Source organism: Ictidomys tridecemlineatus, chromosome 10 (assembly GCF_052094955.1).
Source record: "Ictidomys tridecemlineatus isolate mIctTri1 chromosome 10, mIctTri1.hap1, whole genome shotgun sequence".
Taxonomy (NCBI): Eukaryota; Metazoa; Chordata; class Mammalia; order Rodentia; family Sciuridae; genus Ictidomys; species Ictidomys tridecemlineatus.
Genome location: NC_135486.1, coordinates 61,261,184 through 61,283,472, shown reverse-complemented (window position 1 = coordinate 61,283,472; position 22,289 = coordinate 61,261,184). Strand labels below are relative to the sequence as shown.

The 22,289-nt window shown below is 53.7% G+C and overlaps 1 protein-coding gene across 3 annotated transcripts in view; it reads left to right on the top strand.

Moving 5' to 3' along the window:
• Pcnx2 (pecanex 2) overlaps window positions 1-22,289 on the top strand; it is a 175,331-nt gene that overhangs the window by 32,651 nt on the left and 120,391 nt on the right. For 2 of the 3 annotated variants that reach the window (XM_078023065.1, XM_078023064.1), the window contains exons 9-13: window positions 1,866-2,010; window positions 8,165-8,310; window positions 11,192-11,345; window positions 11,441-11,473; window positions 16,524-16,695. In XM_078023065.1, the coding sequence (XP_077879191.1) occupies window positions 1,866-2,010; window positions 8,165-8,310; window positions 11,192-11,345; window positions 11,441-11,473; window positions 16,524-16,695 (650 nt within the window). Of the gene's footprint in view, window positions 1-1,865; window positions 2,011-8,164; window positions 8,311-11,191; window positions 11,368-11,440; window positions 11,474-16,523; window positions 16,696-22,289 lie in introns of all 3 variants that reach the window. The other variant, XM_078023066.1, reaches the window with a different exon arrangement.

Sequence of the window (22,289 nt, the reverse complement as noted above, 5' to 3'; positions counted from 1 at the left end):
GGTGACCTAGTGACGTGGAAGGGTGCAGCTGATGGGCACCTGCTCTTATCCTGGCTCCTGGCAGGGTGCTCTGCAGGCCTGGCTCCAGCCAGTGCTCTCTAAGGCCCTCACCCTGAGGGCGCCCGTCAGTACAGCCTGGCATCCGGCTCTGGGCTCAGAGCAGGCGAGTGCTCCCGCTCCTGCTGGCCTGCCCGGCCCAGGGCAGCCAGGTTGGTCTCTGGTTTCCGCGAGGCTCTGGCCTGGTGAGGGCGGCCCCTCTGACCCTGCTGAGGAGAGGCGCTAGCTCTGTGTGTCTCCCTGTGTGGCGTGGTGGCCCCGGGGGGGGGGGGTGTCTGTGCAGAGCAGCCAGCTCAGTGAGTATGGCTCTTGTCCCCTCTGGTCCCCTGCGTGGCAGACGCGGCCCTCCTGGGGACGTGGAGAGGCTGCAGAAGGAGCCGTGGTGTAGCTGTCGAGCGTGGGGCGGGTGCAGGAGCCTGTGGGCCCTGGGCCCTTCTCGCTTCCCTGTGAGGAAGGCTCCACCAAATGTGTCATTAGCCCTGAGTCACGTCCATGGTGCAGAGAAGCCCCTGCGTCTGTGAGCACGGCCTTGTCTGTCAGGAGCAGCACCTGTGGGTCTTGATCACACAGCATGTGCTTGGGAGTCACAGGTGCTTTGTCTCCGTGGCCTCTGGCTCCCCAGGGGTCTGCATAGTGCCTTTGGACTGCAGGTAGCACAAGACTTGATCCAAAACAGGTTCAGCAGTGAGGAGCCACGATCAATCAGAAAGCCAGACGCCAAAGGTGTGGTCAGGCCAAGGCTGTTGACTCAGAGGCTCCTCACTGTCATCAGGAAGCCAGTTTGTCTCTGTCTGCAGTCTTGGGCTAGTGCCTCATGGTGGCAATGCGACTGCTGTAGCTCCAGGTGTTTCTTACTCACATAGCCTCTAAAAGCCAGGAGAAAAGCAGTTCCTAACTTTTGTGACATTTTAAGAACTATAAAAATTTACCCATGAATTTCCCTATCCCTAGGCAACTCCTTTTTGCTCCATGATGACTTTTTAGGATTTTATTATATTCCCAACCCAAAGCCAGGCACTGGCCAGATGAGTGTCAGAGGTGTCCCTGATTGACCCCTAGATCCAGGGAAGGACCTAGTCTTGGATGGTTGAATAGAAGGGGGTTATGTTGTAGGTTAGAAATGACCAATGAACAAGCTGCCAGTATCGACTCCTAAGAGTCACGGGCATCCAGCTGGAGATCAGATAGGGGTCTTGGTTTTGCTTTCTGAGTGGAAGGGGAAATGCCACGATCAAGACTGCTTAAAGAGCCCATTAACCCTGCCCATCCACCTGTTAGACACAGTACAGCTATTCAGACATGGGTCACAACTCACTTGGTAATGCCCCCTTTTCAATGGCCAGTGACATTTCTTGCATATAATTTGCACTTTTCTTGCAATGGCATGTTGGGGTGATGCAGAAGAGTGTGGGGTACAGAGAAGCTGCAGAGATGCCCATTGCTGCTTCTTGCTCATTGGGGTCTGGGGACTCACCAACCCACCGTTCATTGTTTTCACAGTAGATGAGCCTAGAACCCATAGCAATCCATACATAGAAATCTGAGCTTGTTGCCTCCAGAACACCCGTGCCCATCCCTACCGCACGCTGCCCCTCTGAGCAGCCTGGATGATCTCTGCATGTGCAGGGCTGGCCTTGTGCCCCCAGGGGGCACGCGTATGTAACTGGGGACGCTCAGCTGCTCACACCGGCTGTCGGGGCCCCTTTGCTCTTGTCATGGGTATCCCTAGTGTCCACAGGTCTGTGTGTAATGAACAGATGCCTCTGGCTCCCGCGGGTAACCACAGATGCTGTTCTTTCCATCCTCAGGGAGATTCAGACCATTCAAACCAGCTCCTCCAGCACCACTACTTCTGAGAGCCCAGACCCGTCCTCTGGGGACCCTGCCGTCAGCGCCCTGCAACAGCAGCTGCTCCTCATGGTGGCCCGCAGAACCCAGTCAGAGACGCCCCGGGTACGCACGGTGCAGGGTTGCTGTTTGTGAGTGCTCTAGAAGCTCTGAGCCCTGGCTCCAGGGCATCAGTCAGTTCCCACTGATTCCCGTGTCCCTGGTGAATTGCAGATGCATCTCTGATGCTTGGCAGTACAGAGAATGGATGGGACAGCAGGTGACCTTCCATCGACACTAAGAGGATTGCCACCATCTCACTGGCTTTTCCAAATGCCTTAGAAATTCATTCGCATTGATCTTGGTTGCTAGGATGCACAGGTCCCACAAGAACTCGTGGGCTAGTTCGCCTTTCTCCCCATGGTTTTTAAAACATCTGTGTTTTTAAAAAATTATGATAACCTTGTATTATGCTAAATATTCAAAAATCCCTAGGTATTTGACTTGAAGAGAGATGTTATTCTTGGAGCAGGTGATGTCAGAGGTCTAGCACCTGAAGCCTTCCCTTATTTTCCCCAAGAGAAACCTCGTTGACATCCGACCTTCCTACAGCCAAGCTCTGGTGGGATCTGGGAGGCAGCTAGGCCTGTGACAGTGGTATTGCTACTATTTTACCCAGATATTGTGAAAGCCAAGCAGCTCCTTACTCCTAAACTGATCAACTGTAAGAGCTGTCACGTTAGGTGTGGCTCAGGGCCACTGTTGTGGGTCAGTGCCAGGTCGGCACTCCCGTAACCCTTCATAGCTTTCTTCTTTATGAGAATGTATAAGAACGGTGGCATCAACTGGTGGCACAGTCACCAGGCCAGAGGGGCACAGGGTTTGTAATACCTGAACATATTCACCTTCCCTTGTGACTCCTCTACTCCCTGATGAGGATTTCGAGGGGTTAGCCAGCCTCTGCGCCTCACTACCCAGAGCACCTGAGCCCTCTGGGCTCCGGCTGTGTGTCCCAGCCCTGTGGCGCCAGCCTCGCCTGGTTGGTGTGCCTGGTCCCTTGGCCTCATTCACCTGCTCTGCGCCCCTTCCCCATCTGCTCGGCAGGCCTGCGCAGGTGCTGTGCCAGGTCCCCTCCTGTCTGATGTCACCTGGTCTCCCTGGGAACCCCTGGCAACACCTAGGGCACGGGGTCCTGTACTGGGGCATTGGCGGATCTTCCCGTGCCCCTTGTGCCTCTGTCAGAGCTGGGCTCCAGTCCTTGTCTCACCCTCTGCCGTGAGCTCTCCCAGCCCACTCCGGCACCAAGGTCCCCACAAGCCCCCTTCTCAGCGGGGCTGTGTCTGCTGGGAGCTGCTTCTATGTCCAGCGACCTCCCCTCTCTTCTCCCCTGGCTTCTCCTTCCACTCTCAGGCGACACCTACCGAGGATCTGGGGAACATCCCCAGGTCCCGCAAAGGAGGACTGCAGTTGAAGCTTATCCACGCCTCCTCTGACCCTTGGGGAGGGTTGGCGGAGGCAGCCTTGCTTCCACACAGTGGGCCTCTGCGTGTTGGCTTTACTGAGCATGGTCTGTCCCCGCAGCCGCAAGCCTGACTGTAGATATGTAACACAATGCTGTGATCCAGGGTCCCCACGGGCGCGTCTGCCTCCTCGCTGGACTGCAGGTGGCATCCTCTGGTCTCTTCAAATGCGCGCCTTCCACCTGGCTTCACCACAGACCCCACGCGCTGCCTCTCGAGCTCCGTCTTGCTGGAAGAGGTTTCACGTGGCCGACGAGATGGCTGCTGCGGCCGTGGGTTCGCCTGGGTCACTGGAGGAGCCGTGCTGTGGCTTCGGGCCTAGTGGGCCTCCACAGTTAAGTGGAGGTGGAAACGCAGCCTGGAAGAGTGGTGTGGGCTGTGACAGGGACTTCAGTCGTTGGCAGCGATACTGGCAGGATCAGAATCCTTCCTTCTTCTCTGGAACTCGCTCAGGCGGGACGTTCTGAATGGTTCTAGGTGGCAGGGGGCCGTCTTTTATGTCCCCAGGTCTTTCACTTGCAGGACATGTCCCGATGTGCGTGTCTGCGGCGCTGTGTGGACAGGTTGCTCTTCTCTTCCCAAAAACTTCCAGCCCTAAGGAGGCACTCTCTTGTGATCCTCTCGATTTCCACAATCTGCACAGTAAACATCTACCAACTGAGCGAACCAATGATATTAAGATGATGAGAAAATTTGGATTCGAATTTGAATTTTGAACCAGAAAGTAGGCGAAGAATAATTTTTATGATTCACCAAAACATAAAGCTCTTGACTTCCTTGGTATCTAAAGCAAAACAACTGAAATTCTGGGAATATTATTTTTCCATAAAAGAAATCACATTTTCTTCTTTCCTTTAAATTCTGAGATGTTTTAAACAAGAATGTTCATTAAGGCGGCAATAAACAGCTCAGCCAATCAGAATGCTCATAAGGCAGCAGTAAACAGCTCAGCCAATCAGGGCCATCATGTTGTACATGCGGACGTCGTCCTCAGGTGACTCAGGTCCTGCCTCGTGCCCCACTTATGGGTCCCTGTCCCCCTCTTACCCTCAGGAAGAGCACCGTGGCCTTGCGCTTGTCACCCTGACCCTCTGCAGGAGGCACTGGTCCCTCTTCTCAGGGACGCGCACCAGGCCCCTGCGCCCTGGGGTCTCTCCTGCGCGGGGCTCCAGGAGCGGTGCGGGGGAGGTGTGCTGGTGTGCGCTGAGCCCCTGGTGGGCAGTCACAGCCGGTCCTGTACTGGGGCCCTCCTGTGGGTGGGCTTCCCTCCTCGACCTCGCGGTTTTTCACCGGAATCAGCCCAGTCAGGAAGTGGCGGTGGGGAAAGGAGAGGTTCCAAAACCTGCTTCCTGGTGGAGTTCTGCAGGTCCTCACAGGAAGTGGCTGTGTCACCCTGAGGTCTACGCCACAGCTGGCCCCTACTCTCTCCTCCCCTTTGCCCCTCTGTTAAGTCCTTGTGCCTTCTGCTGTGAGCCTACAGGAAGGAGAGCTGGCCTCAAATCTAGTCTGAAAACACACAGAGAACAACAAATACAATCATGGCTTGGGGGGACCCAGTGGATGCTTTCCCAAGGATTGAGAGCCCCACCTGGAAAAGGTGCCTGCACACCACTGCCGTGGCAGCACTGTTCACCATAGCCGAAAGGTGCAGCAGGTGTAACTGAGACATGGTATATGTGCAAATGGAGTATTATTCAGCCCTGAAGAGGAAGAACTCCCAGGTCTGCTATGACATGATGAACCTCAAGGGTGCTGAGTGAAATTGGCCACAGAAGTATTGATACTGCTGGGCCCACTCACCCAGGGTCCCAGAGCAGTCCATCCACAGTACGCCAGAGGTAGCTGGAGCTACAGGAGAGGAGGCTGGCGAGTTGTTTGGTGAATACAGAGTTTCAATTTTGCAGGAAGTAAAGGTTCTGGAACTCTCCTGCACCATGTGAGCAGGCAGTAGACGCACTTAAAAATGGTCACAGTGATTGATTTAATTTTATATATATATTTTTTACCACAATTTAACATTCATACAGAAATAGAAGACCTCCAGGGGCTGGGGCACCCACAGAAGGCTCCCATGGAAGACACCCATGGAAGACACCCACCGAAGGCTCCCACGGAAGGCTCCCACGGAAGGCTCAGGGGTGCAGTGAGTGTGACAAGTAGTGACCTCATTGCAGGGGTGACGAAGCCGGTGTCCTCTGCCAGGCTCCACACCCAGGAGCAGGAGGCAGAGCGCGTGGTGGGGTCCAGCCGCAGCCTCCTGTCACTTGGGCTGCCGAGCACCCTGCAGTCACTGTGCCACAGAGGCACTTGGTGAAAACTCCTTCTTGGTCTCCAGGTGGGCAGAGGGTGGACAGCTGTTCCCCGACTCCATGAGCACACTGTACCTGCAGGCAGTTTTGCAGCTTCGTCCACACATGAGGACGGTCGAGAGTTCGGATTGTTGAAGGACTCATTCTGAAGGGTGCTGCACCTTGTGCTTCCTGGTGCCTGGTGAGGATGATGACCTGGGAAGCTACAAGAAAGTGGGAATCAGAGCGGCAAGGCCTGCAGGGGGCAGGAGCAACCCTCCCCCCAAACCTGAAACCAGGAAGCTAGGCAGGTGGAACAAAGCTGAGGGGGGAGCGAACACATAACTGAGGAGCAGGTCTGCAGAAGCTGCAGATGCAGAAATGAAAATGGAAGGAAATAAATGCACAGGACTTAATAGGAAGTCAGACCCAGGAGCAGGGCCTGGAGACTGGAGGTTAGACCTGAAGAAGGTGCTACAAGGTGGCAGAGGGAAGGAGGATCGGAGCGTGTAAGGAAGAGAAGGTGGAAGTCGCCCAGGACGGCGCAGCTCCCACTGCCCTTGTCAGAGACAGAGGAGGGGAGAGGAAGTAAGAGGAGGACAGTACCTTGGACGAGGAGGACCCTTCCCCTGTGGGGAATACGAGGGACCCCAATCTTACGGCATGGTCAGACAAATTCCTGGTGGACCACCGACTTTGACGTGAAAGGCAAAACTGCAGGAGTTTAATAAAGATGATGCAATCAAGGGCACCTCCACCCTCAGGGTGCAGGGGTCCGAGTCTAGCCCCAGGGTGCAGACCCTCTGCACAGCCCAGGAACAGCGGGTGGATCATGTTATTTCTGCTTGTCCAGAATATCATCAAGGAGTGACAATACGTCAGTCTGGGAACGTGTTTGTGGGACCTAATAAACTAAGGTCTTGACCACGCACAGATCACGTGCACACACACATGCACACATACCAGAGGCCAGCAGGTCACCTCGCAGAGAAACGGGCCAACAATTTTATGAAGAGAAAAAGTAACCACAGATGTTCAGCTTTATTGGTAAAGAGGGAAATGCAAGTTAGGATTAAAATCAAATGCTATGTTCCACTTACCTGGTCGGCAGAAATGAGAAGATCGCCTAGCACTGTTAAATGTCTGTGAGGACGTGGGGCCACGCACCCCTGCAGATGGCTTGTGGGGACGTAGACTAGCAGAACCCCTCAGAAAGCATGTGGTGTCACTGGGCAGATGGGGCATCTTTGTAAACAGCATCCCATCCTGGCAGATGTGTGCACTTCCTGGAAAGCCACTGTGTTCCTAGCAAAGCTGGACATCTATGTTCCTGCACGGTCACTATGATTATTTAGTGTAGAGAAAACGGCCTCCACAGGGCAGAGTCCTGCTGATGAGCAGCACAGCATGAGAGACACACGTGGCCTGGGACACGAGGAGGCGTCCAGGTGGCCCGTCCCAGGGTGGATCCAGCAGCAGAGGAGGTGAACTGAGCTGGTTTTGGAGCACGCGGTGGCAGATGCCAGGGTTAATACCAGATCAATCTTTAAAATGGCAGCCTTTGGCTTTTGGGTGATTTGGCTGGTGGAGCCTTCCTCTCTCCACTGGTGATGAACAGTTCTGTGGCTGCTCCGTCCGACACACTTGCAAGTGCACGCTCTGGGCATGCCAGGCATCGGGCCCTCTGGCCACCCGCTCTAAATGCTGGGCCAGGTGCTGGCGGAGGGCAGGCCTGGCATTTCCCTGCAGCGTCCTCCTCCTGCCTTCTGTTTTCTCCCTGCCCACTCCATCCAGGTCCCCGTGCTCCCCACCACAGAGATCTGCTCTCCCTGACAGGGTGCAGTCCCTGGAGCTGGTTTGCATCTGTCCTGAGCCTGCCATGTTCTCAGAGTCCTCCTCCCAGCCTGACCAGGCTCCGTGGAGTCCCTCATTAAGGACTGGATAGACAAATCAAAGATGATCTCCCCTTCTTAAAAATTGAATTATTTCCTACAGGATTTGAGTGAATCGGGGCTGAAGCCTCCACAGTCTGGCTCTCAGTCCTGCTGTGGTCCAGACTTTCTGGTTTAGATTTGTTTCAGCAACTGTTTCAGGTTTTGCCATAGCAAGTTTCAGTGACCTTGACGGCATCCGGTGGCACTTCTGTACTTGTAGTAAGAGGTGGATATTTATTTCAACGCTGCATTGGTAACATGCTTTTAGAAGTTGTGTCCTTTGGGATCTTCACCTTCAGTGGGAATCATTTCAGGGAGTTTCTTGGCCTCAGCGAATGGTGACGTTCTGATGGATGGGCAGCGGTTTGGGGGACATGCTGGGGTGGAGCTGGGGTGTGTCACTCTATGCATTTTGCCCACTGCTGTTCTCTCAGAGTGTCCATTTCAGACTTTGGGCACCTGTTCTTCAGCGGTGGTGTTTGTGACAATGGCTCACCCCGTGAAACCCTCTCTCTCTGGTTTCTTTTGGTATCTAAAGCATGTGAGTCCAGATCTGGAAAACTCGTCATGTTCTTCAGCACAAGGAAAATTTAACCGAGAGCAGTTTTACAAGTTTATCATTTTCCCTGGCAAGTGGATCAAAGTCTGGTACGACCGACTCACCTTGCTGGCATTGCTTGATCGGTAAGCCCCGGGCATAGTGGGTCAGACCCCATCATGGTGGGTCAGACCCCGGCATGGTGGGTCAGACCCCGGCATGGTGGGTAAGCCCCCTGGCATGGTGGGTCAGCCCCTGGCATGGTGGGTCAGACCCCGGCATGGTGGGTAAGCCCCCTGGCATGGTGGGTCAGCCCCTGGCATGATGGGTAAGCCCCCGGAGGGTGGGTAACCCCCCGGCATGGTGGGTAACCCCCCAGCATGGTGGGCCATCCCCTGGCATGATGGGTAAGCCCCCGGCATGTGCGGGCAGCTGGAAGCCTCAGCGGGGCAGTAGCGTGCACTTGCATGGTTTGAGAAGCTACTGCTTGCCAAGGCTCCCCGGAATGTTGCCACGCTGTGTCCCCTTAGCTGGGAACCCAGGGCCTAGGCCATGAGACCCGACAACTGAAAACATCAACTGTAGCCATCACGGTGGAAAGAGTGAGGACTGGGGGCATCGTTTGGGTTTCAGGCTAGCTTGGGGACAGATTGTGCTTTGGTCTGCTTGTGTCATGGTCATCCTTCCTGGGACAGTTTTAGCGTCACCTGCAGCACAGGGCCTGGCCTGGCTGTGTGGCCCTGGGGAAAGGAGGAGGGTGGTGCCTCCCGCTGCCCTGTCATGTGCACTAACCCCACTGGCTGCTCCATACCCTGCTCCCCCTCCTCCTGTCACCCCTCCCTCGGGATCAGATACTGAGTGGCTGGGGATGAGCCGGAGGGCAGGTCGGGGTTGGTCAGGGCTTGATGGGGAGGGCTGGGCAGGGGCTTGTGCTCTGCGCCCCTGCTTCAGGATGCACAGAGGGCCCTCCTGTGGTCCCCAGGGCTGTTGGCTGTGCGGGAGGTTGGTCCAAGAACTGACAACGCTTTTACTAACGCCATCCGTGGCAAATGCTGTTCCGCGGCTCAGTGCCATCCTGTGGGTGACGGCCAGGCTGCCTTGCAGCTGCTGGACCCCCGGGGACAACTTGTTATGGGAATGTTACAGCAATGTCCTAAACTGTGTGATTGCGTTGGAAAAAAAACGAGTCTTACAAAATTACAACAGTAAATTTCCAGACCCACCAGTCAGGGAATGGAGTTCTAATGGCTTTGCCAGCAACGCTATGTCACTCTAGGGGCACATGGAAGGGGGACTGGAATGCTTAAGTAATAATCCGAGAGCGTACATTCTGTTAGATGAGGCATTCTTTTAAATATTATTATTTTTTTTGTTAAAAAAGAATCGCTGGGAATTGGAGTAGCTTATGTTAACCCTTCATATTAAAAACAAATCCAAGTTGGGTGCAGTGACCCGTGCCTGTAATCCCAGTGACTCAGGCGGCTGAGGCAGGAGGATGGCAAGTTCAACCAGCCTCAGAAACTTAAAAAGGACTGAGGATGTAGTTCAGGATAAACCACCCTTGGGTTAGGTCCCAGTCCAAAAATCCTGAATCTACATGGTGACAAAACAGCCAGCTGAAGGACGTTCTGGGAAAGGCCAGACTCTGGAGAAGACGAGTTGTGGCCATCGCAGGGGTGAGGCACGAGGGAGGACAGCTGGAGCACCCAGGTCCAGGGCTCACAGCACCACAGGGTACATCTGGTCATCATTGACCTATGGAGACCTGCAGAACGCACAGTACCAAGAGTTCCCTGGTGGGAACTGACTTGGGGCTAGTGTGAATTGTAGGGTCATAGGTCCAGGCACGTGTACCACTCAGGAGGGGGTGTGGCTAGGCAGTGGCATGGGCCTGAAGAGGGGGGGGCAACGCTGTCCTCTCCCCTCAATTGTGCAGTGAAGTTAAACTGTCTCTAAAAACAAAGCTTATTCATTTAAAAATGCCCTTGACTGTCCACACCCGAGCACAAAGCAGACACTGTCCCTGCCTGAAGAGATCATTTCAGTGCAGAACCTGCATGTGTGTGACCAACCTGCTGGTAACATGCACATACTGCATCCTGTGACCAGCCCTCTGGACCCCAGCTCCTCTCCCCAGACCTCCTGGTGGCCTCCAGTCTCTACTTCAGCCATCATGTCCTCCCATTGAGGTCGGCCTCCTCTGAGGCCACGACCCTGGCTCTGTTCACCTTTGCCCCCGCTCTTTCCCCAGCCATCATCTCCCACCATCTCACGCCCTGGGACCCATGGGATTCCTTCTGTGCTGCAACTCCCCTGTCCTCTGCCCTCCCCAGCCACCCAGTTCCATGAGCCAGCGCTGCTGCCCTGTGTACCAAGGTCTCAATCTCTCTTCCCTGTCCCTTTGTGGCACCCCAGTCTGGATGAGCCCCTCTCCACCCTCCCCTTCATGTGGGATGTCCCACTGAGGAAAGTCCTGGTAGACAGCAAGGCCACTGCTGGCCCCCTGCACTGCGGGAGGCCCTGAGTCCCCTCAGCTCTCTGGCCAGAGCTCTTCTGGCTCCTGAAATGGGGCATCAAACTCTGGCTGCAGAGACGGTGTCCGAGAACGAGTTCCCATGCCACCCAGGGTCAGTGGCCCCCCTCTTACTCCAGGGCGGGGCTGGGGGTGAAGCTCTGGCTTCCCATGGCTGGTCACAACCTCTGACTACCCCACCTCAGACAGCCCAGCACTGAGGCCAAGGAGACCTCATGGGATTGTATTTCATTTATTCCAACAACAGATCCCTGGGGCCAAAAATAAGGATTTTATTTAAATAGTACAGGAATAAAGAGAGAAGAAAGAGGTCTTCAAATCTCAGCCGAACCAGAGGTTGGCTTAAGCTGGCTGCCCCTGCCGCCGCCGAGGGCCTCTGCTCCTGGTGCAGCCCAGCTCCCCTCCCCTGCCGCTGTAGGCCTCTGAGGCGCATCCGGGAACCTGCTCATGGGTGCAGCTCAGCTCCCCTTCCTGTGTGTTGTGTGTTTTCATAGCACTGAAGACATCAAGGAGAACCTGCTGTCCATCCTGCTCAGCACCCTAGTGTCCCTCCTGGGATTCCTGACGCTGAACCGCGGCTTCTGCAGAGACCTGTGGGTGCTTCTCTTCTGCCTGGTCATGGCCAGCTGCCAGTACTCCCTGCTCAAGGCAAGGCCCGTCCTTCTTGCTGGTGAGTGTGCTCTCCCTGGTGTGGCCCGGGAACGCCAAGGTGAGGTGACGCTGGCATTTGATCTGTGTTTCAGAGCGTGCAGCCTGACCCTGCCTCACCAATCCACGTAAGTTTCCAAATGCAGGCAAGTAACTTGTCTTGTCTGCTTGCGTTAAAGACAGACAAGTCTCCTGAGTCTATAAAAAGGCAAAATCCACAACTATGCTGCATCTCGAATGCTTAAGTAGAAATAGTAGACAGAGACACAAAAGCATGCTGGCCGAACTCTGGCCTGCTCTGAGCGCATGGTGTGCTGGCCGAGGGGACATCTGGGCACAGGGCAGAGCCTTGCAGAGGTTCCTTTATAATCCTCAGGGCCCTTGTCAGCCTGGGGAGCGGTCACAGAGTACTGTCACCATGCCTGCCCTCACTGCCCATCTGCTACTTGGTGCTGAGCAAGGTGCTGAGCAAGGTGCTGGTCAGTACCACACCTCAGTTTCCCGTGTGTTGTGTCGAGGAGGCTCATTAAAATGCCTCTGGGCAGCACATCCTGCATGCCGTGTGCTTAGCACAGTGGGGCGTACTTGCAGATGCCAGTGTTTACTGTTAGCAATGCCAGCTCGTGGGCACGGATCATTGTTATTATTTCTTAAAAGGTGTTGTAGAGGTTTGTGGTCATCATGATGACCTGTCTACCTTGTGGAATGAGTCAATTGAACTGGTCACCATGATGACCTGGAATGTGTACCTGTGGAATGAGTCAATTGAGCCACTTTTGTTTCTTAGTGAGAACTTTGGAATCTCTCTTGGCCACTGTCACATGTACAGCACATTATTATTAACAATAGTCACCGTGCTGTTCAGAGATCTCCAAACCCCAGTCCTCTGGCTGGTGTGACTCTGTGTCCCCTTTCATTGCCATCTCCCCACACCCGTCCCCGTAACCTTGGTTCTGTACTCTGCTTCTGAGTTGGCCTCCAGGGGCTGGCTGGCTTCTCTCGAGGCAGCGCTTGCAGGGTCACCCCTGCTGCTGCACCTGCCAGCACCTCCCTCCTAAGGCTGAGTGATGTTGCACGTTACTGGTTCCCCATCAGGCTCCTAGACTGCCTCCATGGCTTGGTTTTGGTGGGTGAGGCCAGGGTGAGCGGGAGTGCAGGTGTCTCCTCCATGTGCCGTTTTCATGGCCACTGGCTGATAACGGGAGTGCCATTGCTGGGTCACATGGTGGCTCCATTCTGCAGTGTTTTGAGAATCTGTGGGGTTTCCCTGCTGGCTGCACCACCAGCGGCACACAGGCAGCCCCCCTCCACATCCTCACCAAATGCACCTTTGTCTTTGTGTTAAATGCCGCTCTCACAGATGTGAGCTGATATTTGATTGAGGTCAAATTTCACATGTCCCTGAATTGATGTTCTTTCTGCTTGAAGCTGATCTTTGTTTTTTGGTGCTGGGGATTGAACCCAGGGGTGTGATACCACTGAGCCACATCGCAGCCCTCTCTATATTTTATTTTGAGGCAGGGTCTTGCTAAGTTGCTTAGGGCCTTTCTGAGTTACTGAGGCTGGCTTTGACCTCATCCCTGAGCCGCTGGGATTGCCTGTGCTCTCCACCATGCCCGGCTGGAGCTGATCTTCTTATTCTCTAGCTTGGGTTTGTTACCTTTCATCCCCAGCACTCTGGCCTGCCTGCACTGACCTATCGATGTCTTGACATTCTTGAATGAGCTCTGAAGCACGAGCACCTTCTTCTGACTCCCCACCACCTGTCCCAGCCCATGCCTTTGTAGGAAGTCCTTGCCCTTGTTATGGCAAGTCCCTGTGGACCCTGAGACCCTTTTCAGTGAAAGGAAGCCCTGTCTTCCCTCTGTTGTGTTTCAAGAAAGTTCACACCCAGATTTAGGACTGATGTGAAGTCTACAGTAGCTCCTGTTTGGCTCATGGTAATTAAGCAGAGCTTATAATTGGATGATCACATGACATGCAAGCCTGTCTTATTAAACCTCTGTTCCCCATAATTGGTTTACATATAATACATCTTCTCTTGTCCTAGAGTCTGAATGTCAAGATAAGTAGAGCAGCATAATTAGGGTATTAAGATGTATTGTTGTGATTATAGTCAGAAGCCCTGGTAGGTGGCATGAGGGAGATGTACAGCTGGGAAGGTTCTCACTGAGGCCCACCCCAGGTGGCACATCACTGTCTAGCCCTGTCTCCCTTCTTGTGCCTGCACCTCATGGCTGCTGGTTTTCTGGGTGACTTGGAGAGCATGCTGTTAAACACGCCTTCCAAGGTGAACTCTCAAGTGAGGCAGAGCACCCTAGGACAGGGATGGCCAGTGCACCCCCCTGCTCCTGTGGCTTCTCAGTGCGGTTCCTGAGACCCTGTGTTGCTGTGATGAGTTGGATTAAACCTGTCTAGTTCCTGGAGGAACAGACTGAGCTGCTGATCCATGGTCAGAGCAAGTTTGTCACAGCAGGATGGGATGACATGGCTATTCTTGCTCCTAGTAAGACATAATTAGTCATCTAACCATGTCTATTGCAGTAATGAATTCACTTAAGTTTTCCATGTAGATTAGTCCCTGGTTTGAGTTGGCATTTCTCTAACAGTTGTAACAAGGACAGGAAATAGGGAGCTATAAACTATTTCATCCTGCAATCTGCTGGCCTTGCAGGTATTTAGAAAGCAGATTTATCATCTGCAATTTATAGATGAGAAACCTGGAGAAAGGAGACAGTCAAGACAGAACCCACTGCAGGCTCCAGCAGATTGGCTAATTCCATTCCCAAGTGGCTCTAAAAGGACCCAGACTGCTTTTCCAAACTGCTGGGTTGAGTACATTTGCAGGAGTCGTCTATTAATAAATTCAGCCAATGCTTGATGTTAAAGTGATTGACATGTCTTCATCTGGGAGCACAGGTAGCAGGTTTTGAGCACGTTGTTAAAGCAGAAGATAGCTGCACCCTTAACTCAGTTTACCTTGTCAGAAGGGGAGTGATAGTGTGCGCACCCTGGTGGCCTGAGGACTGGTCATGTGGATACATTAGAAGTAGGTTCAGCAGTGAGTGACTGGGTCATGGGAAAGAGAAGCAGGTCCCTGTGGCTGCCCAGGTGTTCACAGCAAGCCCTGTGACTACGACTGAGCTGGAAACATGCTGGGACAGTGGCCGGAAGCAGCTCCCTGCTGTCAGGGGGTGAAGCCTGGTGGAGCTGGGTGCCCCCTGACAGCAGGGATCCTTCAGTCACCTTTCTTCCTCATGATAAACTCTTGTTTCTTCCAACACTGGAGGCTTCTGACCTCCCCAGCTCCTCGAGAGGACCCTCATACTTGTTTGTCCTTGGCATGCAAGTGGGTGGGCTACCAAGGTGGGTTCTTGTGCAGCTCTCTTCCTCACCTGCTGCCCTGCCATGGCATGGCACCAGGCTATAGGCTCTGGGCAATAGCCCTGCAAGGCACTCCCAGGGGTGTTTTAAGGTTAAAAACAGATGTGGAATGATGGAGTCCAGTGAACTTTAACAGACTGTGGTCAGGCTTCACTTGGTAGAATGGATGGAATTTTCTTTTTGTAAAAACTTTTTAAACATCGACCCTGAGGGTCTGATGATGATGCATATGCGAACCTGGGCAAGGGGCAGGGCTTCTCATTAGGGAGTGTTCTGGGGTCAGTTGCAGAAGGTGGTTGTGCTGCTGCTTATCCATGTGCCCAGAATGGCCTTGACCCAGACCTTAGGCTGGGACAAGTGCCTTGCGAACAGGGGAGGGCAACTTGGGGAGGGCACTGGTGTGTCCTCAATAACTAGTGCCCAGGCTCTGTCCCCATGGCTGATGAAGGTACTTGGAAGGTACAAAATGACATCTCAGATTGTTTAGAGCCCAAGACTCTCAGTTTCTACTTTTGAACAGAAGGAAGATTCAGCGCAAATGGAAGGCAGTCATTTGGCTGCGTCCTGAACCCTGACAGTTAGCAGAATCGTGTTTGTACATAGTGTAGCTGTTTTTTTGCAGCTAATTCACTCAGCAATGCATTGTGCGAGGTGCATTTAGACTTGGCTGAGGCTTTGGTTTTCTTTTTTTCCTGCAAAGAAAGTATCTCCATGTCATTAATCCGTGGCCTAGTTGGACTCAAAAGAAAATTCCCTTTTAAAAGTGCAAGTACTTTTCCAAGACTGAGCCAGTCGCAGGACCAAAGATAGCTAGCCTCTGGGGAAATCCCGCATCTTCCTAAGTAAGATGGCTTAGAACAGGACCATGTCTATCCTGGGACAGTGGAAAGTTAAATTGCACCCCTGAATACAGGGTTTTCAAGGCAGTGACTGCAAACTCGTGCCTAACCCCTTCACTTCAGCCCCACCTTTGCACCCTCAGGGCAGTTGGTAAATTCCAAGGGACACTCTTCCCCTAACTCATTTCTGTTGGCTTTTTGACTTTCATGAACTGTGCGTTGATTCGGGAGGTGTAAATTATTTGCTGGCTCTTGTCACGGAAATTTGCCATTATATCTCTCCCTTACTTTCTCTAGCAATTTGAGGAGAAGAACAAAGGATGTTTCTATTTCTCTTCACAATTACATTTTGGGACTAAGACAAGGTCTGTTAAGTGGTTCCCCTCAGAGGAAAGTGTTGTATAAATTATGTCATCAAAATAGCAAATTTCCTTTAAAACTCAGAACATTCTGCTGCACGTCACCAGGACGCACAGGACAACCTTTGCAGGGCTGCATTTGCACCTGAACTATCTTGCTTTCCAAGACACTAGGGGACTGAAGCCTGCAACTTAGAATCCTGCTCCTCATTCGTAGAGGAATTCTAGTTAGACCATGTGGAGCAAGGACAGGTTTAAGTTAGCTTTGCACTTGAAATGAACAAAATGAATGGAACCTCTCTGTTGGAGAAAGCCCTTGAAGCCAATCTAGGTTTTTCTCCAGGGCTGGTAATTAAGATTTTAGATAAATCTCTTTGGAATCAAGAGGCATAGGTTCTTTTTGACAATATTATTCTGATTTGGAAGAGGAAGCACCAGGCTTTGCCTTTTCTTTTCCTGGTGTTCTGTGTGCATGGATTATGGGAGGATGGGGGAGGGTGTCATATGCACTGTTATGTGGTATCAAGTGTTGACTGAGATTCTTGTCATTTAATCAAAATAAAAGGCACAACTCAGAAATTGTATTTGTTTTCTAGGGACACAACCAAATCATAACCTATAGCAGACCAATCTATTTTTGTATGCTGTGTGGCCTTATTTTGCTTCTCGATGCAGGGGCCAAAGCCAGGCGCCCTCCCAGTTATGTTGTGTATGGCCTGCAGCTCTTCTCTGCAGAGTTCCTGCAGTCCGCCAGGGACCACTTAATAGGTGAGTGGACGTGGGTCTTGGGGAGGGCAGCTTGGTCTCACCTTTACCTCCAGATCCTTTCCTGGAGAAGCCTCCTTACTATTATTCATGAAGCTGTGTACATTTCCCAGTTGGCTTGCACATGTCTGCAGGGGACTGTGGGGGAGGTGGGGCCCCCGTGCATCCACCATGGAGCTTTCTGGAAAAATGTTGATATCCGTGGCCAAGAGGTCGCAGCCCCATGATACCTGAGCCTGGATGCTCTGCTCAGCCGGCCTCCCCTGTGCTCCTTGCCTGCCTTCCAGACTAGGCAGTCTCTGCTATGGAATGCTGCCCTGCGCATGCCACCTGCTTCCTGTGCCGCCCAGCTCTGGAGTCACTGCTGTCCTAGACGAGTGACCTGGAGCAGCAGTCCACTGCTGCTTGTTGCAAGGACAGAAAGTCTTACCCACCTCTCAGTCCCTGTGGTTTTAAGTGAGTGAACATTCCTACACACATGGGGTAACGCTTGGCACTGAGATCAGCTGTCAGTGTCATTCTGTGGCCAAGAGCCTGTGTGGGGCTGGCCCCTGGGTCTGAAGCCTCCACTGCCCCTGTTACCTTGTGACTGGCTATGAGTTTGCTGGCCAGCTGAAGCGGATGAAGGGCAGCTCTAAGGACACTAGCCTGGGCTCCACTCACAGCTGGAAATTGCTCCATAGGGGGCTTTCAGAGCCTTGGGTCAGTGTCACATTTCCCAGACACTGGAACTGCACAGGGGTCCCAGATGGGGAGTGAGTGCTGTGGTGGGTACAACAGCCTCGGACCCTCCCCAGCTGCTGCCTCCCTTCTTCCCTGCTGTATTGGGAGCGACTCCTTGGTCTTCAGCCCTGTGCACCTCTCCCTGCCCCATGGACGGAGGAGTCTTATAATGTCAGAGGGTCAGGGAATGTGCTTCAGGGAACTTCTGTGCGCACGTAGGAAGCAAAACATGGGGAAATGGGCGCCAGTCCTCCTTAGACTCTCGGGCTGCCGCCTGCGAGAGCATTTGCTTCTAGCCTCAGATTTTGCCTTTCTTTTTATGTTATTTAAAGTGTTTCCCCTTCCTCCCTCGCTCCCTCTCTCCCTTCTTCTCTCTCCCTCTTTCTCTCTTTCTCCCTCTCTCCCCTCCCTCCCCCCCCATCTCTCACACATACACACACACACACACACACATACACCCCAAAGGCCCCTGGTCATCCTTGCCTTCTCAGCTGGCTGGGCTCTTCCTCCGAGCCTGGCTGTGACGGGAGGTGACGGGTCGGGTATGCACAGAGCAAGGCCCAGTGGTGACCGCACACCCTCTGGAGCATCGTCCTTCTTGCCGTTATTTTTGTTTGTGTGCTTTTTGTCATTTGCCCACAGCAGCACTGGAGTCTGTAGCTCAAGGACACTCAAGGACTGGAGGATTGGAGGGAGGGAGGGGGTGTGGAGGATTTGGAAGATGTCTGTACCCCTGCTGCACCCGTATCCCTCAGGAGCCTCAGGGCCGCCGTCTCCCCGACCCTGAGCATGGCCAATGCAGATGGAGCTCTAGTGGCCAGGATCTGTGACCCCCACCCCCCCACTCCCAAGTGCTCTGCTATCTGCAGGGCCTTAGCCATTCGGGGGAGGGTGCTGTCCCTCAGTCTGGTTCCATTTTCATTGTCCTGTGACCCACACCTGTCAGTGCTCACCCATTTTTGGTCATCTGCTTGCACTGGTCACATGTGATTCCATCTGTCCCCCACCAGCCTGTCTGCTTAGCACAGGTAAGGCTGAGGCCCCGCCAGCCTTCTCACTTTGAATGTTCATCACTCGGCACGGTGTCCTATTCAGGGTACCTGGTGAACACTCTGGGTGGGGAGCTGGTCACCACTGCGTGCCTGCCAGATGGAAGGAATCACGTTGGCACGTCCCATCCACACGTGGTGGAAGCACACTACCTGGCCCCACGGTTGGCTGCGGAGGTTCTGGGGAGAAAACAAGAGAGAGAAAGCCCACATGTCTCCAGCAAGGAGTCGCCCTTGGCACCTGGGCCTCTCCCTTGTTCCTTGTGCCGTTGGAGCAGTGCGGTGGTGCTGGCAGGGCAGGCGTTCAGTGGCCTTGGAACATGAGAAGCTGTCAAGGCTTTAACAGGAGACGTACACGCTAGGCACAGCCCCGAGTTCCTTTGTGGCAGTGACCCAGGCTCTGGAACCAGCTAGTGGCTGTGCACAGTCTTGTTTTATTTCTGGGGATCAATTCCCCTAGGAAGGAGGGGGGCAGGGAATGTGGCATTCTCGGTTTTTTCAGTGGAATCCCCTTTCTCTCATATTTTTTGTCTGCTTGTCAACAGTGACAAGTGAATGTGATGATAGGTAATCCGGCAAGATGCTCAAGCAAGTGGTAGAGATAAACAGAGGAATAGAGCCCGCCAGTCCCCGGGGGGTGAACGTGTTGCTTGTGCTCCTCTGCTGAACAGAGGGGACGGTGAGCCTGAGGAGGACAAGAGGGCAGGAGGGAAAGGCTGGTTTGCCTCTCTGACTCTTGGGGGACAAGGGCAATTCAAGGTTATTTCCGCTTATGGAATCTGCGCCCTCTGCTCCCAGGTGTTGGGGGATTTAAATAGCACATAGTTACTGCCATTATGACTGCAGGGTCCAGCAGGGGAGAGGGAAAGGATCAGGAAAAACCAAACCTTAGTGGAAGGGGAGGCTTCCCAAGGCTGCCATAAGGAGGCACCACAGCCTCTGTTCAGAGCAGTTCTGGAACCAGGAAGTCCAAGGCCAAGGGGCTGCAGGGCTGGTCTCCTGAGGCCCCGCTCTTCGGCTTGCAGATGGCATGTTCTTCCTGTGGCCTCACATCTCCCCCCTGTGTCTGTCCAGCTGAGCCCAAGTCCACCCTCTTTATAAAGAGCCCAGTCTGCTGGACGAGATCCAGGTGGGCTTAATCGATCATCCTCACGGGAGCATCTGCAAAATCTCTGTTTCCACTTGTGACCACAGTCACAGGACCTGGGGTTGGACTGGGCACAATTCAAAGCATGACAAAGAGCCCTAAAGACAAAGGTCAGGGGAGAAGCCAGAACCCCGTACTGGTGACCCACCCCCGAAGGTGCCCCGTGCCACTCACACCACCTTGGCTGCAGCGGGTCATCCTCAGGGCAAGGCAGGGCTGGTGATGTGAAGGTTCCCTAGGCTGGCCTTACAAGTGACAGTTCTGGCACCCTCTGCTCTTCTGGGTCTGGTCAGCACCTCCAGCCTCAAAGCTCTCTGTGCTGCTTCTCCATATAGAAGGGGTTGCCTGCTGGACAGTGGCAGGGACAAGGCCAGCAGGAAAGGTGACCATGCTTTTTGTCACAAGGGAGGAGGACCTTAGAGGCAGGGAGAGAATGTGGGAGGGTGCAGGAGGGCAGCAAGGGTGAGCAATGTGCTGCAGATAAGGTTCCTATGTGCGGTCCTACTCAGTTTAGAATACGGCTTGCATCTTCCTTTGTTACAAGAGGATGCTCTACTCTCATTGCCAGGAACAGGGCGGAAGGCCTTCTCAGCACTGTTTCCTGCACTCAGTTGGAGACTGGGGACCTGGGGCTGCCGTTTTTATTACTTTCCATCTGGGCAACTGCAGCTGCAGCCTGTGAGCGAGACTAGCTTTGCAATCATCCCACGGCAGAGGAAGCCCAGGCTTCAAAAGGAGCAGCTGGGAGCAGGGCCAGGCCCCGGGGAAGCACCCTTCACCTTCAGCTGTGGAAGGGCAGCAGGTGGGAGGGGAAGGGCCTGTGTTCTCTGTTGCAGCTGTGATAACTGATCTTGGCAGATGGCAGGTGGACTACAGCTCATGTGGGGCAGACCTTTAGGATGGCCGGGGACTGAGCTGCCTTCAGTAGGACGGGTGGCCTAGGGAAGCAAGAGTGCTTGACATGGGTGCTCAGGTGAGAGGAGGCCTTCCCTGGTAGTCAGGGCCATGCATAGGGTGACTCTTCTCAGATGCAAGAGTTTTCTGTCGCTTTTGGCTCCTTGGCACAATGAGCCCCACCTACCACAACGCAGCCTCTACACAGCTCTGCAGGGAAGTGCTGCTTTTGCCCTTTGCTTTCTTGAGCACCGAGCCTCGCTTTTCTATGCTGTGGGAAGGCTCAGGACTGTCTTTCCCACAGAGGCCCATGGAGGCCCTGTGCGGCTGATTCCGTCTACTCCACAGGGATTCCCACTGTTCATGTTTACCAGAAGCCATGCGCTTGAGCTACGGTGTTTTTGTTTATGAATTTTGCTTGGAAAGTAATGGAACTGATCTGGAAGTCCCTGCATTTATGGTGATTATTAGACAAAATAAGAAGCAAAGAAGTGAGAGGAAATCACGGACCTGTTCAGTGACATTCGAACAGAAAACCTTTGCAGGAAAGTTAGAAACAACCACAGACTTTTATTTTTTTGCTTTTGGAAGAAAGGACAAAACAATTTCAGCAGTTCCTAACGTGGTTTCCCCAAGGCCACTGTGTGGGTCACCCTGGCAGCAGACACACAGACTCCTCCCCTGGAACGTTCTGGAGGGTATCTTGTGCTGGGGCCTCCCTGTCTTCTGCTATCCTCCTGGTGTCACCTCGTGATCCCCAGGACTGCACCTGCACCGCACCTTCAGCAATGGCTTCTCTCACCTCTGCCCTGCTTTCCCAGGGCCGTCCTGGGTTGTGTTCCGAAGGCCCTCTCTCCTGGCTAGTGTTCGTCTCATGGGCAGTACCTCCTGACCAGGCCTAGCGGAGTAACTGTCAGTGTTTGGCTGGTTTCACTCCCACCTCCGCCCCCAGATGTCGCCAGGATCCCCCACATGGCACATGGAAGGCAAGCTGGAGCTCTGCTGGAAGTGGAGGGTGTGGCCCAGCCAGCACTAGGTCCTTGTTGGATGTGAAGGGAAGGGGCACTCAGGTGGCCGCGGTTGTGTGGATGAAGACTTCGACGCTCGTGGCTATGTGTTCTGCAGCCAAGCATCAGCTTCTCTCCGGGACTGCCCTCTTCCTGTCTCTGAATTCCATCTGCAGAGACTGAGAGGATGCTGTGCCTCACACAGCCATGTCTGGCAGACAGTGGGCTTCCTGTGCTTCACTGGGGCATGGGCTGCTGGCGTGGGCACTGCAGCAAGTGCCCAAAGAGCGGCTCAGCAAGGGCACACCTGTGCTATGGTCACAGAGGGAATTTTCCTCCATGACTGGTCGGCCTCACTGCTTGGGTACCAGAGCAGAACTGCCCACCTCATGGCCAGGACCTGAAAAGAAAGAGGAAGAGACCACTGTTCCCTCAGGGTCACCTGCAGTGACCTAGAGATTGCCACTGGGCCACTTCCTGAGGTTCACACATACCTCCCAGCAACCCACACTGGGCACTGGGCCTCTGTCCGGCACCTGGCCTCCAGGGGTGCTCTAGATGCCAATGTGGGAGGCGTGCTCAGTTTTACTCCCTAGTTACAGGCTGCCACAAAGCCATTATTACAAGATCACCAGAACCTAGAGGTGGCTCCTGTGTAAGCAGAGGCCCTGTTGTCATAGCCGCACATGTTACCCCAGATCCCACAGCCCACAGCCCTGGGTGCCTGTGGGACAGTCCGGCCCACACTGAGCCGAGATTCTTGTTTAGGAAGACAGA